This window comes from Lacerta agilis, chromosome 7, assembly GCF_009819535.1.
Source record: "Lacerta agilis isolate rLacAgi1 chromosome 7, rLacAgi1.pri, whole genome shotgun sequence".
Lineage (NCBI taxonomy): Eukaryota > Metazoa > Chordata > Lepidosauria > Squamata > Lacertidae > Lacerta > Lacerta agilis.
The window spans coordinates 50,296,299-50,312,290 of NC_046318.1; the positions used below are offsets into that span (position 1 = coordinate 50,296,299).

Sequence of the window (15,992 nt, forward strand, 5' to 3'; positions counted from 1 at the left end):
AAGTGTGGGTCTATTGGCAGTGAGAATACAGAGACTTAAAAAAAAACAGAGTAAACAACTGTGAATGAACACATTCAAAATATTTTAAAAGTTAATTTGAATTTCATACTGGCTTAATGAGATTGGTACTGTACAAAAGTAGATTTACAAATGACATAGTAGGCACTACATTAATAAAAGTAATCTAAGGCATTTCTACAAATAAACTTGTCACAAGGCAATTTTTCACCCTATTGGAAAGCTTGGTGAAAACGTGGTAAGGTTGTGGTTGTGTTTAAACTGCTTGTGAAAGCTGCTGATAATGAATGCAAAGACCCAAGACCTATACCATTACCAGGGTCATGTGGATCTTGTGCCTGTTGAGGAAGCTGTGTCATAGATGAATGTGCTTCCTCTTGCGCGTAACTCATTCCAAGATTTCCTAGAGAAACAGAAGGATTAAAAGGAGGTCCATTTACTGGTATAAAATTGAATAACTGAGAGAAGTCCAGTGATGGGGTGCTTAGAGGTTCACTGATAGAAACTGAACTTTTTGAAAGGGAAACATCCCCAGATCCATCATCTAGTGGCCCTACTTGAGGATCCAATCCTAATTTAGATGAAGATGCTTGAGAATCTTGGGATGAAGAAGGCATACCACTTTGCAGTTCCATTAAGTAACTTTCAATTTCCCCTTTCAATGGCTGCTCTTTATCAGTCATAGAAACTGTATATGAGGTAGAACTGAGTGGATATTTTAGAGAGAGCTGGTGAGAAGGATGGACAGATTCCATATCTATTGGACAAGGCATTCCTAAAGGTAATGATGTGGCAACCATTTGGTGTGCAGATGTTGAACTCTGCATGGACTGAATCTGAGTATTGTAGAGATTTAATTGCAAAGTGTTTGTAAATGGCTTTGATGTCAGTTCACTGGAAGATAAAGACATCACTGGAAGTAACTCGTCCTTTATAGGCACAGAAACATTACAAGTAAATGGGTCTAGTAGATCCATTGGCTCCGTTTTGACCTTCAGAAGTTCTTGGTTGTGACTTTTCTTCATATGCCGTGTTAGGTGATCCTTCCGGCCAAATCTCTGTGCGCAATACTGACAGAGGAAGTCCTTTCTTCCAGTGTGCACTACCATGTGTCTTCGGACATCCTTTCGGGTGTAAAACCGACGATCACAATGTTCACACTGGTGCTTTTTCTCCTTCACTCCACCTGATGATTTGCCTGCATGAGTTTTTAGGTGCTCCAGCAACACCCCTGTGCTTTCAAATGTCTGCAAACATACTTTACAGGTGAGGTCACCACTTGTTGCAGCATGCAAAGCCAGGTGACGCTTAAACCCAAGCTTCGTGTTGTAGTTCTTTCCACATTCTTCACACTTAAAGGCCTCTTTATTGGGATTATGTGTATGTAGGTGATTCTTTAGGTGATCTTTTCGATGAAACATTTTCTCACAATAATTACACTTGTGGGTTTTCTCAGGAGAATGAGTAGCCATATGCCTTGAAACACAGATATATTCTGTAAGTAATTATTTTGATAAAAAGTATACGTGTTCATTTAATGGCAGCTAAATACTAAACTATTTTTTTTTTCAAACAAATATTTTGCAGAAGACATGTCACTATAGACATTAAATGTCATACTTAAATATACCAAATCACACATTACAAGCAATTTCATTTCAATTGACATTTTAGTTGATGTTTAAGTTATTTTAATAATATATTTCATTATATATGAATATTTCAATTATGCCCATAGCAAACATCTCAATCCATACACTTCTTTGCAACATGTTTATACAACTGAAAAAAGCTTTAAACTCCTCTTTGAAAACACACACAAAAACTGAAAGATATTAGCTTGTAAAACTATGCACTATAGTTTATACTTCTACAATCTGATGTCTAAATTAACTAACATTTCCTCCCTGCAAATCAGCTAAAGTGTACACAATATATACGTTTACAAAGCTTAAAATGGCCAACAAATGATAATATAATCTGAAAAATAAGTAAGAGTTTAATACCTTAGTAATTTGTACTTAGAAACAAAGGCCTTGGTGCAGTCTTGTTGTGTGCACTTGTAGGGCCTCTCTCCTGTGTGAGAGTATGAGTGAACCTTTAATTTCTCAACACTGTTAAAGGCCTTGTCACACAGTTGGCAAGGAAAGTTTTTTCTTGGTTTGGATTCACCACGCTTACGTTTCCCTGAAGGGACTTTCTGGGTATCTCTTACTTCTGACAAATCACCAGGAATGACAGTGGCCATCGCAGCCTAAACCAGGCCTTCTTGTTGGACACTTGGGAATTGCCCAACTCCACTAAATGATTTAGCTTTAGATGGCTTCTCAAGTTTCATGTGGTCGTTAAAGAAAGCAAAAGGGGACTGGAAAAAAAAATAAGAAACAACTATTTGTAACTACACTTAATTTTGAAGTTTACTTGCTATGTGATGTTTTTGAATAAAGCTTATATAAAATTAGGTTCAGCTGGTCTAATGTAATATATGTAGGCTCATTTAAGCTATTTATCACAGCTCAAAATTCACTGCTCAGGATGGACAGAACCACATATGTGCTGAAACTACATCTTGCCATTCTTTTGAGGTTCTTGAGGCAATGTAGTAGTACTACAAGAATTTATCTAAGCCTTTAAAAATAAAAGTAACTGTTCCTATATTTCTGTAGAAAACAGTTTCTTTTCTTGTATCAAATCAAAGTGATATGGCTAAGTGAGTGCCACCTACTGAAGAAGAAAAAAAGCACAATTCAAAAGGAATGTAGTCTGAAGCAGCACTGTAAACAGGACTAAAAATAATGGCACATGATACAGCACTCTCATGACTATACTACTACAGAACTTTGAGGAAAATGCAAGTTTGAATAGCCTTACATAATTTTTTTTATTGCCTGTAGAATACAAAATGCCAAGGAAAAGTCCCTGTGAACAGACAACTATAATGTCTAATCTAACTCAGTGTCTTCTGACCTTCTAGTTATTTATGCACAGAGACTTCAAAATATAAATAATAATAATAATAATAATAATAATAATAATAATAATGTATTAAGTGTATTCAATCATGCAAATCCTCAAATTGCATTCCAGAGTGCTATAGTCCTGAATGGTGTGTACCATGCAATTGTTCATCATGTGTAGAAGACCCTAATATTAGCTACATAAGGATCTGACTGACAGCCAAACTGTGGTGATTTAGTGCTCAGGAATTACATGGGCACAAGTACTGGTATGTCAACATCTACCAAGAGTTATCTAATCCTTGCTTTTAGTAACCATGAGCACTCTGTAATCCTCTATTCCTAACAGTACTGTTTTTCAAATATTAAAACTAAGCTGAGATCATAGATAGCAAGGCTCAAGAAGCTATTAAGGAAACAGATTGGAAGCTAGATATGCAACTGACAGATACTAAAGGTTTATGAGGAAAGACAAGCATAAGCATAGAAGGTACCGCAATAAGATTTATTCAGTGGTGTAGTTTGCATGTCATGGCAAATCAAACTATGGCTTATTGAAACCATGTGAATGTGTCGGCTCCTGGAGAGAAGCTCATACCTGCTTTGCTCCTCTCCCGTCCTTTTAGCAGTATGGAATGGCATCCAAACCCAAGATCATGATATCTCCTCAAGCATGATCTGTAACCAAAGGACAAATCCCAGGTTCAGAAGACACACTAAGCCGAGCCTTAACTCAGCTGTTGCACCACTCTGTGCTAAAAGGTTGGGGGAGGAGCCAGGCTCTCTTCTGGAGCCAACATGTTCATGCAGTTGCAATAAGCCACAGCTTGGCTTACAGTGATATGCAAAGTAGGCCAGTTCCTCCTAACTGAACGATTGTCCATAAAATCTTTGGTGCTTTCAAACAAACCATGTATTCTAATGAACGCCTAGTTACCATCCAAATATTTAATCTGTATATCAACTTTTGAAAAACCTGATACTCTTTTAAAAACATCCATCAGTGGATAAACAATTAAACCTACTTCTTGGGGGACAGGGAATGGCAAAATGTATAGATTAGCCTAGCATGTTTTTCATTGTTTTATTGATTTCTGCACTTCACATTGTAAAAAGAAAAAGATTTTGCTATTCATAATTGGTGCCAATTTCTTTCTAAATGAACTAGATAGATGATATAAGAAAAAAAAATACCTCCCTTTGGGAAAAGTGGTAATAATTATCTCCAGGATGTTTTATCCGCAGGCTAAAACCTGGTAGTAGCAGATTCAGCTGGTTATTTGGGGAGCAACCCTCTACAGACATTAAATTCTAGATTTTTAGGCTTGGCTACCACTACACTTTAACATAAGGAAGTTCACAGACAGCAAGTTTCCTGTCCCTTCCACCCCCTTGCAGCCACCTGCCCTTCATGAAAAGCCTTTCTGGAAGTCATGGTAGTGGTGGTGTTCATCTGAATGCCCCTATTGTACAGCAGCCTCATCATGGCTGTATAGTCAGGACCAGAATGCAAATTTGTGTGCTCCTGTCCTCCCGAGACAGCATCCCTAGCCTCTGATATTTAGGGCTTGCTAATATTGATTTTATGCCTGCATCAGCAATTTCATTAAGCAGACTTAGTATCAACCACAGTTTATAACCATAGTTAAGACCATTTTTTAAATAAAGTGGCTATTGAATATGTTGGTGCAGTTGCAATACCAATAATAGTTAGCCCAAAACTGATAGTGGGAGAAAAACCCACCTGAGAAGGCTAAAACCTCAGGATTCAAGTCCTCGGGGAACTGCTGATCTCTCATGTACTCCTGGTTAGGCTACTGGGAAAGGCCAAAATAGTTCTAAGAGCTTTTTAACAGCAGAGAGGAAAGGGCAACTATGAAACTGACACAACTGACACAACTCGGGGTGGGGTGGGGGACTACATTTTTTAAAATTAAAATGGTACATTTTAATGCATCTTCCACAACAAATTAAATAACATATCCTTATTTGTTGTGCCAGATACTGACACTCTGAGGACGTCCTAAGTGAAAAGGAACTGAAGCTGTTCTAGTGACCAATTGTTGTGTCCCTTAATTAGCAACAAAAACAAACAAGTGCAAGTCAAACTACAAATGAAAAACAAAGCACATTTAATTATTAGCTTGCAATCTTTCTAACCTTTCCTTATTGGTACCAATAATGCTTAAGAAAATATGAAGAAGTAGGAACTGGGAAGCAGAACACGCATTCCCAAAATTCAGTTGTGTGACCCTATAAAAGTCTTAAGCAAATAAACTGCAAAACCTAAGAGCACAAAAATAAAATAAAATAAAATAAAATACAAGAAGTGTTTATGGAAATACTTAATGAATTCAGAAAGAAAGTATAACATCTCATGGTGATTACTGCTTCATCATAATTCCGTAGCGATATGGCATCTTCAAGCCCTATAAAAGAAGCTACACCTATAGTGAACTGCAATCTTATCTACCCACATAGGTTTAGTGGTAAGATTTTCACGGATTTGTCTCTTAATACAGTAATGATATTGAACAAATTGTAAGGCCTTAGAAGTACCTTGGAAAAGAACTAGAACTACTGTATTTTCCTGTCAGGAAGTTGTGAGTAGGCTCAACCATATATGTTTGTGCATGTGTGTGTAATTGCTATACTTAAAAAAAATGGGTGAGACTATCTCAAGACCCTACATATGGCACAATCACCTGCACCGTGGACCACAGGTAGTGGTGTGGCCAGCTGTACAACAGGAGGGATATGACTGAAAGAGAAAAACCAGTACGAGAAATGCTGAGCCCTTGCCCCAGCCACAGGTTTTTGTTCTTATTTTTGGCAATCAAAACCAGTCCACCTAGCCACGTTTCATTTTGGTCTATGAGCTCAGCTACATGTAATGGATTGTGGGGCACAAAAGCTAAGGACAATGAGTTCAGCACTCCTCTTTCACCACCTCTCTTTCACTTTAAATATACCGTGCTTTAGAGTTGCGCTGCAGACCCATGTTTGAATGCTCAAGTCTACTACTACTACTACATCTAGTTAAGGCCTCGAGAGCATTTAATTTAAGGAGTTGAAACTATGTGCTGAATAAGAAAGATCTTTATTGCTCTGTAATCTAACCACTGAATTCATTATGATGATGCAAATGCTAATAAATTAAGTGCAGCTATGTCCTCATATAAAAACAGTTTCAGCAGGCAGGATCCAAAGAGGCCTGTGCATGCACGTAAAGCACTTCCAGGGGTGGGGAAGTTGATCTTCACTTGCAACTGCACCACCTTGTGCTCACTGAATTCTCTCCAGAGTGTGCCCTAACCGTTAGAAGCAGCTGGGAGGAGAGGGAGGGAAAGGAGAGGGATGCACGCAAGGAGCTTCAGTAGAAAAGGAGGATCAGTAAAGCCCTAGTGCACATGTAGAACACTGCATAGGGTCCTCTGGAGCCCAGCCATTTAAATTTGGTTATGCTAGTCCTGGAGTAAATTTCTGATTAAACTACTTACTAGCTTATTATTTCTAACTATCTAGATAATCTAATTCAATTGTGGATGTACAGGCTGAGCAATGCCAACAGGATTTTAACATTAATGTTCAAATATTACACTTCTCAAAGACCAGCTGAAATTTTTTTGAGTCACAATGCCTATTTTCAGCTTCAGTATATTATTACTTATTCATATTGGTTCTTTCACAACTATAGGTTGGATGATACAGTTATTAGAAACCATTTAAAATCTATGTTACAAAACAATACTTTTATATATTTTGTACCATTTTAAAAGGTGTTCATACTCAAAACAGATTTATGGTAGCCTCTGTTCAGTGCACACCTGGTGATGGATAACGAAGAAAAACCTTCAGATTTTGGTCTTAACCAGTTCCACTGACATGTCTAGGAGCAAACCAGAATCCAGTGCTTCCCATTTTTGCTGATCTGAAAAACAAAGAAGAAGGGGCTAGACATTAGTGAAGAGGTTGACTTCAGAAAACTAGATGTCAATGGGAAAGAAAAATAGCCTGTGCTCATACTTTTTATGGTATATAACAATAATTAACAGTAATCATGATCCAGATTTTCTGCATGCAGAGAACAACATATCTTGTCTCTAGACAGGACTAGAAGACGGCAAGTCAGAAGAGGAGATAAGCTAGAAAGCTAATATAGTCTTCTCCCACCCTTGGTGCTAACAGTGTTGCCCAACAGTACACTCCTCTTTCTGGCTGCATGCAATCTTCTAGTCTTCAGCAGACTAACAGCACCAGGAGCAGTTCTGCACAAAGGATCCGAGTAACTGAATGTGCCCAGAGGGAGAATGTTCTGTGAGACACTGCCATTACATGAGAACCAAGAGGGATGATAAGTCAGATGTAATCAATCTTCACTGCTCTTCTTGTTTGTGTCCTCATACCCTGTTCTGCTCCTTCCCTTTGATTCACTCACTTGTTTCCAGTCCTTTGCACATGGAATCAACATGCTTTACAATGGTCAATGCATACCAGCTTACCATTACTTTTTAATTTAATGCACATAACTGATAATGGTGAATTACAAAAGGTAGTAATTCCATAAGCAACAACAACACCATAAGCCAAATAACTCCAAAGATGAGAGTACATGTGTTTGAGTTCCACTTTGAGGTGTGGATGCATGCATGCATTTGATTTGAATCAAGAAGTATCAGTTAGAAGAATGGTTAAGCACTCTTCCCCCATCCTGTCTCTTCACCAATCATACATGTGCCTGAAGTGGGGCTTCCAGTTATGAAAAGGGATAATGGGCAGGGATTACACATACTGATACATAACTTGCTCCCTTGTCTGCAAGTATGAATTGCAATATGCTCCTCAGTACACATAGCAGGACTATGCCTGGATCAAATTCAAATTCTTTTAAAAAATTAAGGATCCACCTTATTTCTTTAATTTTAAGTACCGGTAGTGTTAAACTGTTTTAATGCTGTGTTTTAATTGTTGTAACCTGCCCTGGGACTTTGGGTGAAGGGCTGGTAATAAATTGTAGCAATAATAATACAAACAAAACAATTTCTCAATCCATTTACATTAGAGAGAACAGATTCACAATACAAACAATGTTACTTTTGACATGTCGGACAATATTAGCTTTAAAATGAAATTGAAAAGATTACTGTATTAGTTTCAAAGGCTTATTCACACACAACACTAAGCCATGGTTTATATAGGCAAAGTGTGATTTGTTCGACCATCCGAAGCATGCCCAGCAGACTAACTATGGTTTATTTCCAGACAACAAACCATGATGTAAAGCCATGGTTTGTTGTTGGCATATGAATCATGATTTGTTTTTAACTATGGTTTATCATTATGTCTAAATCCTGCAGCCTCACCTAACCATGGTTTGTTTGACAACCTCACCTCAAACTCTCACCAAAAATGGTCATCCTACCATAGATACAATCATAAAATATGAAACTATAACATGCAATCTAAACAGTTTTAATAGGAAGTAACACAAAACAGAGCAGACAAAGCCTGGGAAGTATTAGAAGTATTAAAAGAAATAGCGTGTTTACTTCCACAGGGGATGGGCTAGGAAATTTTGGAATACAATCAAGAAAGCAAATCAAAAATATAGAGTTACTGTTGAATTCTCTATTATTGTTCACTTTATATAAAAGAGATACTGTTCAACATTTATGCATTGATATTGTGTATGATTGAGTCAAGAATAAGTTATGCACAAATTAGAGAGCATTCTATCTTCCCACAACTTAGAATAGGAGAATGAAAACAGCAGTTATCAAAACAAACACTTCCATTCAGACAGATGTTCCTATTCTAGTTGATTTTATATCAAAATTGTTTAATTATGGTGAACACATAAAGATCAAAAGGTAATACTTATTCTAGTACATTTTTATTAATAATTAACAGAAGTTTCACACATCAAATACAATTTATATGTTCAAGTTATTTTAGCAATGTATTATTGTTAATACATTGCACATATTTAGTGTGCTTCATAATAATAACAATTTAAATATTTATACCCCGCCCACCTGGTTGGGTTTCCCCACAATGCATCAAAGCCAACATTTAGATAATGGCGAAAGGTCATCAACACACACGTGTCTGTGATAAAAGTATTGATTTTTTTTAGATTTTAGCAGGTGTAGTTCTACTATCAGGCACTGGCACAGAGTGCAAAAAGCAATCTCCCTGAAGCTACTATTCAGGAGACATCCCAGTCCTCTGGACAGGCTTTTCAGAGAATCATAGAATTATAGAGTTAGAAGGGACTGCGAAGGTCATTTAGTCCAACTCCTTGCAATGAAGGAATCATTTGACCAATGTGGGGCTCAAACCCACAACCCTGAGATTAAGAGTCTCTTGCTCTACCAACTAACTATAGTAAGGAACTACAGTGAGAAGAGGAAAAAGAAAAACTGTGTTTTGTGAGGTTCCTCCCTCATTTGGTTATCAAGATAAAAACACAGTGCCCTGTTCTCTCTCTCAAAATTATACCATTGTAAAATGAAGTATATGCTATCAAGTTGTCATTTCATATTTAAATAATCATTTCCCTCACCCCCAATGACACTTGCACTTTGTCTGAATATAACTTTTAAATTACAGAGGAATCTCCACTTACACGGGGGTTCCGTTCCAGGACGCACACAAGTGGGGATTCCCCTGTTCTGCCCTGCCCTTTTTTGTTGCCATTTTTGGCATGTGTGTCAGTAGGAGCACACATGCTGATTGTGTGCAAGTTGGGAGACACCTGTATATTACTGAAGTGGCTTCTTAATCAAATATTTCAGTTTATTTTATTTTTTTACATATTTATTAAGGCCTATTTCTGCAGGGTTTTTTGTTTTGTTTTTAACAGACTGGATCAAATGCCAGTTAGTATATAGAACCTGAAAGTTTTCCTGTTCAAAATATTCCAAAACAACCCACAACACTGGGCATATAAGAGTATTAACAGACTTGTTAGATCAGATGAAGTCTAGTGCACCTTTGCTTTCAATGGTGACTAGCCAGATGCTTGTTCACAATCAAGACATAAATATCATTATATTTCCCACCTGCAAGTGTCCCTAGCATCTAGTATGGAGAGTTATACTGTCTCTGAACATGTGGGTTTAGATATTATGGCTGATAAGAGGTAACTTCAATTTGCAGAGCTGTGGTAGAATAGTAAAAAAGATCCATGTAAAGGTGTGGTTAGGGGTAGCTTGACAGAACTGGTAGGGTTTATAGCATTCCCACTTCTGGGAGGCATCAGCTATCCCTGCTTGTAAACATGGGAACACACCTATAATTATAAATGTGAATAAAAGTCAATGTGCAACCAAACTAAGAGCTCGTCCACTTGTTCTGTGTCTAAAAAAAAATGGGGCCGGTCTGAGTGGTATTCTGCTGGTCCCATGCTTTCTAGGCATGGGTCTGAATGGCTGTGTGTTTGCCCCCCAAGCTTTCGCCTAGAAAACACACTCTTGACTGCTGAATCGGAACAAACAACAATCCACAGAACACCCAATTACAATTTGGTCTGATTCAGTGGTAAACTGTGGGTTTCCCTGGGGGAAAGCAGTGGGGCAAATGGAGGTGTGGATGAGGCCCTAAAAGGCATCATGATATGATGCGTCATGCTTGGATGAAGGAGACCAGAATACAAATCCTAAATCAGTTCTGTAGTCCATTTAAAGAATGAAATATTGCGCCCATTTTTCAGTCTAACACACCTCACCAGATTTTGTAAGCATAAAAGGAATCATCCTAAGGAATTACATATGTAATAAAAGTTTGTTAAAAGCAAAAACATAAAAAATAAAAATAAAAAACCTTCACCCACCTTTCAAGCCAGACATGTAAATAACCACTTGCCTAGATATGTAGCAGCTCACAGGCAAGTGGGAACTCAGAACTCTTGATCTGCAGTACATCCACATCTCGTGTCTAGCCCTTTAAAAATAAAATAAAATTCCATCGCAGAGGGCCGAGGAAACTTTACACTTTCCAGGTATCAGCACCCAAAAATGCCTTTTAACAGTTCTATCTGGTTCACCAGCTACAGCTTTTCTTGCACAGTAATATCTTAATAATAGTAATTTATTATTTATACCCCGCCCATCTGGCTGGGTTGCCCCAGCTACTCTGGGCGGCTTCCAACAAAATATTAAAAATACAATTAAAAAATCAGACATTAAAAACTTCTCTAAATAGGGTTGCCTTCAGGTGTCTTTTAAAAGTCAGATAGTTGCTTATTTCCTTGACATCTGGTGGGAGGGCGTTCCACAGGGTGGGCGCCACTACCGAGAAGGCCCTCTGCCTAGTTCCCTGTAACTTTGCTTCTTACAGTGAGGGAACCGCCAGAAGGCCCTCTGTTCTGGAACTCAGTGTCCGGGCTGAACAATGGGGGTGGAGATGCTCCTTCAGGTATACTGAGCTGAGTCCGTTCAGGGCTTTAAAAGTCAGCACCAACACTTTGAATTGTGCTCGGAAACATACTGGGAGCCAATGTAGGTCTTTCAGGACCAGTGTTATGCGGTCTCGGCAGCCACTGCTGTTATATGTGTTTGTAACCTAAAGGCTGGATTACTGTAATGCATTCTATATGGTGCTGCCCTTAGGGCTGCTTTGGAAGCTCCTGATTTGGAAGCCCATACAGATAGGGGTGCATGGCCGACACTGTGACACCACTGTTAAAACATTTTCACTAGCTACCCATTTACTACTATGTCATGTTCATTGATTTGCAAAGCCCTGAACAACTTGAGAGATCCAGGGTACCTTATATTTCAGCTCAAACACTGAGTTCATCTGCAAGAGCACTGTTAGTCCTCTCCCAAAGTTGGTAAAGCTCACCTGACAGCAATAAGAAACTGCACTGACACAGTTCTAGAATGCTTTGCCAATAAAGATTCAGTAGACATCTTCTGTTTTAATTTTTACATTTCCACTAAAAAGCCCCCTGCTTTCTTTTTCAAATAGCACTGCCACTTTATCTTTTTTTGTACCTAATGGAGACCTGGTAATTGACCACAAAAATGCAACATGTATGCTAAAGCTCACAACTTACACACATTTAACTTGTGTGCATTCAGCTTTACATACTTGGCAAAAAAATTAAAGAGTAAATACCAAAGGGGTGGATATCAAGAAAAGACTTTGGCAATGCCACCTGCCATTGAATGTGATGCATTTTGACTATACAGGCAGTGACCATTTTATTTAAGCATGTCCAGTATGTGTGTGACTGTGCATGCGCATATCATGCCAAACTCAGTTTATCAGTTTATCAAACTCAGCATATCATGCCAAACTCAGAGAGCCAGTGTGGTGTAGTGGTTAAGAGCGGAAGACTCGTAATCTGGGGAACCGGGTTCAAGTCCCTGCTCCTCCGCATGCAGCTGCTGGGTGACCTTGGGCTAGTCACACTTCTTTGAAGTCTCTCAGCCCCACTCACCTCACAGAGTGTTTGTTGTGGGGAGGAAGGGAAAGGAGAATGTTAGCCGCTTTGAGACTCCTTCGGGTAGTGATAAAGTGGGATATCAAAGCCAAACTCCTCCTCCTCTCCTCCACTCAAAGTGACCCAAAAGTCACAAAAAGGGGTAGAATGGGGAGTTTGCAGGCTTTTTCAATGGGTGTTCTGACTATACACAATTTCACGTAAGAGTGCAGTACCTCGGAACATAACCCCTGCACAGGTCACTGCCTGTATTTAAAATGTAATTGAACTTAAAGGTAATAAGCTGGTTTGAGAAATATAACTGATTGATCGATAAGAATGATTGTGAGGTGCTTCAAAGCCTATTATAGCTTGTCAGCTATAAAGTTTCAGGATAGCTGATCACAGATGAAAATTACTTAACAATCTAGTGTTAGGAAATACAGGAAGTTAACATGAGAGAAACCTGCTTAGGAACTGTAGGAAAACTGAAATGCATCAGAAGGTCTGGTACATGTGGGACATCTGTGTGCAGATCGGTGTCCCTATGGGCTAAATATTAACCACTTTTAAATGTCAATCTCTGTAGAAAAACAAATTCTGAGTACCCGTGCCTGTAATGCTGGGATAATATTCCATAGGTTAAAAGAATTCTAACATCAACTATTACATTGCAACAATGATCATGCTATATATACCTCATTCTAAATAAGTATTTGGTCGTGCCAGTTCTGGACTTCTTGCTATGCCCATGCCACCTCCTTTTTTAAGGTGCTGGGAGTAAAGGGGGAGTGTCTAGGTTTTAGATGGGTTGGGTTACTGAAGAAGCAGGCAAATTTCCTTGGGGCTAGGAATTTGGGCAGGTCTACTGTGACACCGGGTTCTTCAGGGTCTGCAACTGGTAGTGGTAACATGCTTGCCCACTAGTGGGTGGAGGGAGTCCTGCCCTTTTTGCAGTGAACATAACAATTTGCGCACCCAGATGCTCGCCCAAGTTGCTGTGTGGCTGGAAGCGGGACAGTTATGAGAATCAGAGAAAGCAGCATTGTTATTTGCATGTCAGGGTACAGCAAGGAGACCTTATAGGAGGGGGCATGATGAAGTGTGTGTGTGTGTGTGTGTCAAGTAAGCACATATCCATGGGTGACACTTTTGGGTCAAGGTAGGTACAGTGCACTTAAGTACTCAGGATACTGAGTCATAATGTGAATGGAGTTCATGGGCAGAGGTGGTACAGTTCATTCAATTTCCATGGGAGAACTCTTCATACAGACTTCAGAGCAGGGCATCTGCTACTTGCAATCATATTCTCTGCAAGGTGTCACGCTCCTCCATGCTTTGGGCCATCTTTCCCTGCCTCTTTCTTCCAGGGCTCACATGCGCACTTTGCCCTACTCTGCACATGCAAACCTCATGAGACTCTCAGAGGACACCGCTACCACAAGTCTACATATAAGCTGATTGTTGGATCAGAAGAGGGGAACCCACTTAAAGAATTGAAAAACTGACCCCAAAGAAGGCAAAGTGCTGAAAACATAACCCTGGATGACCACAACAGAAAGCAGAAAGGGGAAGTGATAACAGAAAAGAAGTACAGAAATAAGTAGTACTCAGGTGGGTCAGTAGCATCAGAGAATGGTGGTCCATAGCATCAGAGGCTAGTTATAAATCAATAATGGGGAAAGGTGTCAAATGTCATAGGGAGCACTCACCCTCATGGCATAGCTATCTTAATTTCCCTGGCTTTACCACTGTGTGTGAAATAATTTCCCCCTGATTTAGAATGCAAACTCTTGTCTCTCTGTTTTAGCACAGAGCAGAAATCTTCACTTATCATTGCCACCAGCCTCTGTGATTACTAACTCAGATCAGGCACACCCTGGGTCAATACTTCAGACCAATTCCTATACTGTATAGAAAATCAAGATCCATTTACATGAGATAGAATATAAAGTTGAATGATTGAACCAGCACCACACTTTAAAGTTTTATACCATTAGATACTATTACATCTTCGTGATCCCAAATAATCTTTCTGACTGCTTACTGTCCCCACAGAGCTTCAGCACAAAGTAACTGGACAATATAATGTGATCTCCAGCTGTGCTTTTAGTTGGCCAACCAAATGACAAATATAGCAGTTTAGTGTGAAATTCCTTTTGATGGATGAGTTTTGGCAGGTAAGCTGTTCCATTCAATAGGCTTCCTCTCAAAAAACCCACAATGCATTTAATTTGCAGTGGAATTGTACAGCTCTATTTTAAAAACTGGTGCACATAAAAGTGAATATTGTATCAAGCCCATATTTTCTATGGATGTGTCATCACAACTGTCAAATAATTTGCAATTAACAGAAAGGTATGTGATTTTATGTTACCCCCGATGTTTTATACATGCCCTGCAGAATGCAAGTTCAGATACATTTAAAAAAGATACTGATGCTTACTTAATATTTGCATCCATAGTTCAGAATCAGTTATGCTAGGATGGCATAGCCTTCAGTTTGAGGAAGGAGCCAAGGTGCTTATACATTCACTCAAGCATGGAAATAAATATGACACCTGATGAGCGCCATACCCCATAGTTGCTTTTGACTGGACTTAAACGTCCAGGGGTCCTTTACCTTTACCTTAATTCCATACTATGTAAGTACTACACTTTTCTACAGTCTCATATTGTGCTTACATACAGCTCAGTATTTATGCATCCACATTTCCCTTGGATCTGTGAACAGACTAGATCTGCAGGTCAAAATAACCTAACGAACTAATCCAGAGACTGAAAATCAACTGAAATTATGGCAGCTGCTACCCTATATACCCTGGGCTCTCACTTTCTCACACAAGCACAATACCACATTAAAATATAAGTTTATTGATAGAAGCTTGTGGGAGTTAGATGTTAAGAACTCCTAAAATGTACGTGTGTGCTAATGATCTAAAAAGGAGTACCACAGATAATACAGAAAAGTGTAGTGGTTTTCTTTCAGAAGATTCAATAACAGTGCCAAGAGAATTGTCAAAAGTGGTATTTTCATTCAACTTGTAATTTTAATTAGATAATCCTCACAAGTTATATTATTGCTAGGGAGGTGGCAAAGAAGTCTAGACTTGTTTCTTAAAAGTTTAGAAATTCAGGCCAATAACAGCCAAACTTAGGACCGAACTTAATTAACAGTTTCCACTCTTAAAAACTGGGTGGAATGCAGCTAGTGTCTCAGCAGAGGCATCATTTAATGGTTTAATTAAAGCAAGAAACTGCTAGGAACTCCAAAATGTTCTCTCCAATCTGGAAGAATGGGCATTAAAATGGCAAATGCAGTTCAGTTTAAGTGTAAGGTGATACAAAATTCCTAACTTCACATATATGCTAACGACATCTGAATTGGTGGCAACTGATCAGGAATGAGACCTTGGAATGAAGATGCCAAACCAGTGTGCAGTAGTTATGAAAAAGGGTGAATTCCACTTTAGAGATAATTAGGAAAGGGACTGCTAATCTCACAGTCTATGGTACAACTACACTTGGAATACTATATACAGTTCTGGCCACTTCACCTCAAAAAGGATATTGTAGAGCTGGAAAGG

General features: G+C 38.8%; 1 protein-coding gene across 15 annotated transcripts in view; it reads right to left on the bottom strand.

Annotated features, from left to right (window-relative positions):
- Positions 1–15,992, bottom strand: part of PLAG1 (PLAG1 zinc finger) — a 29,775-nt gene continuing 13,783 nt past the window's right edge. For 6 of the 15 annotated variants that reach the window (XM_033155251.1, XM_033155252.1, XM_033155253.1 and 3 more), the window contains 4 exons: positions 10,810–10,919; positions 6,744–6,906; positions 2,025–2,383; positions 1–1,494 (listed from right to left, as the gene is read on the bottom strand). In XM_033155251.1, the coding sequence (XP_033011142.1) occupies positions 231–1,494; positions 2,025–2,266 (1,506 nt within the window). In that variant the 5' untranslated portion in view covers positions 2,267–2,383; positions 6,744–6,906; positions 10,810–10,919 and the 3' untranslated portion in view covers positions 1–230. The remainder of the gene's footprint in view (positions 1,495–2,024; positions 2,384–6,743; positions 6,907–10,809; positions 10,920–15,992) is intronic. The other 9 variants (XM_033155255.1, XM_033155262.1, XM_033155261.1 and 6 more) reach the window with 6 other exon arrangements.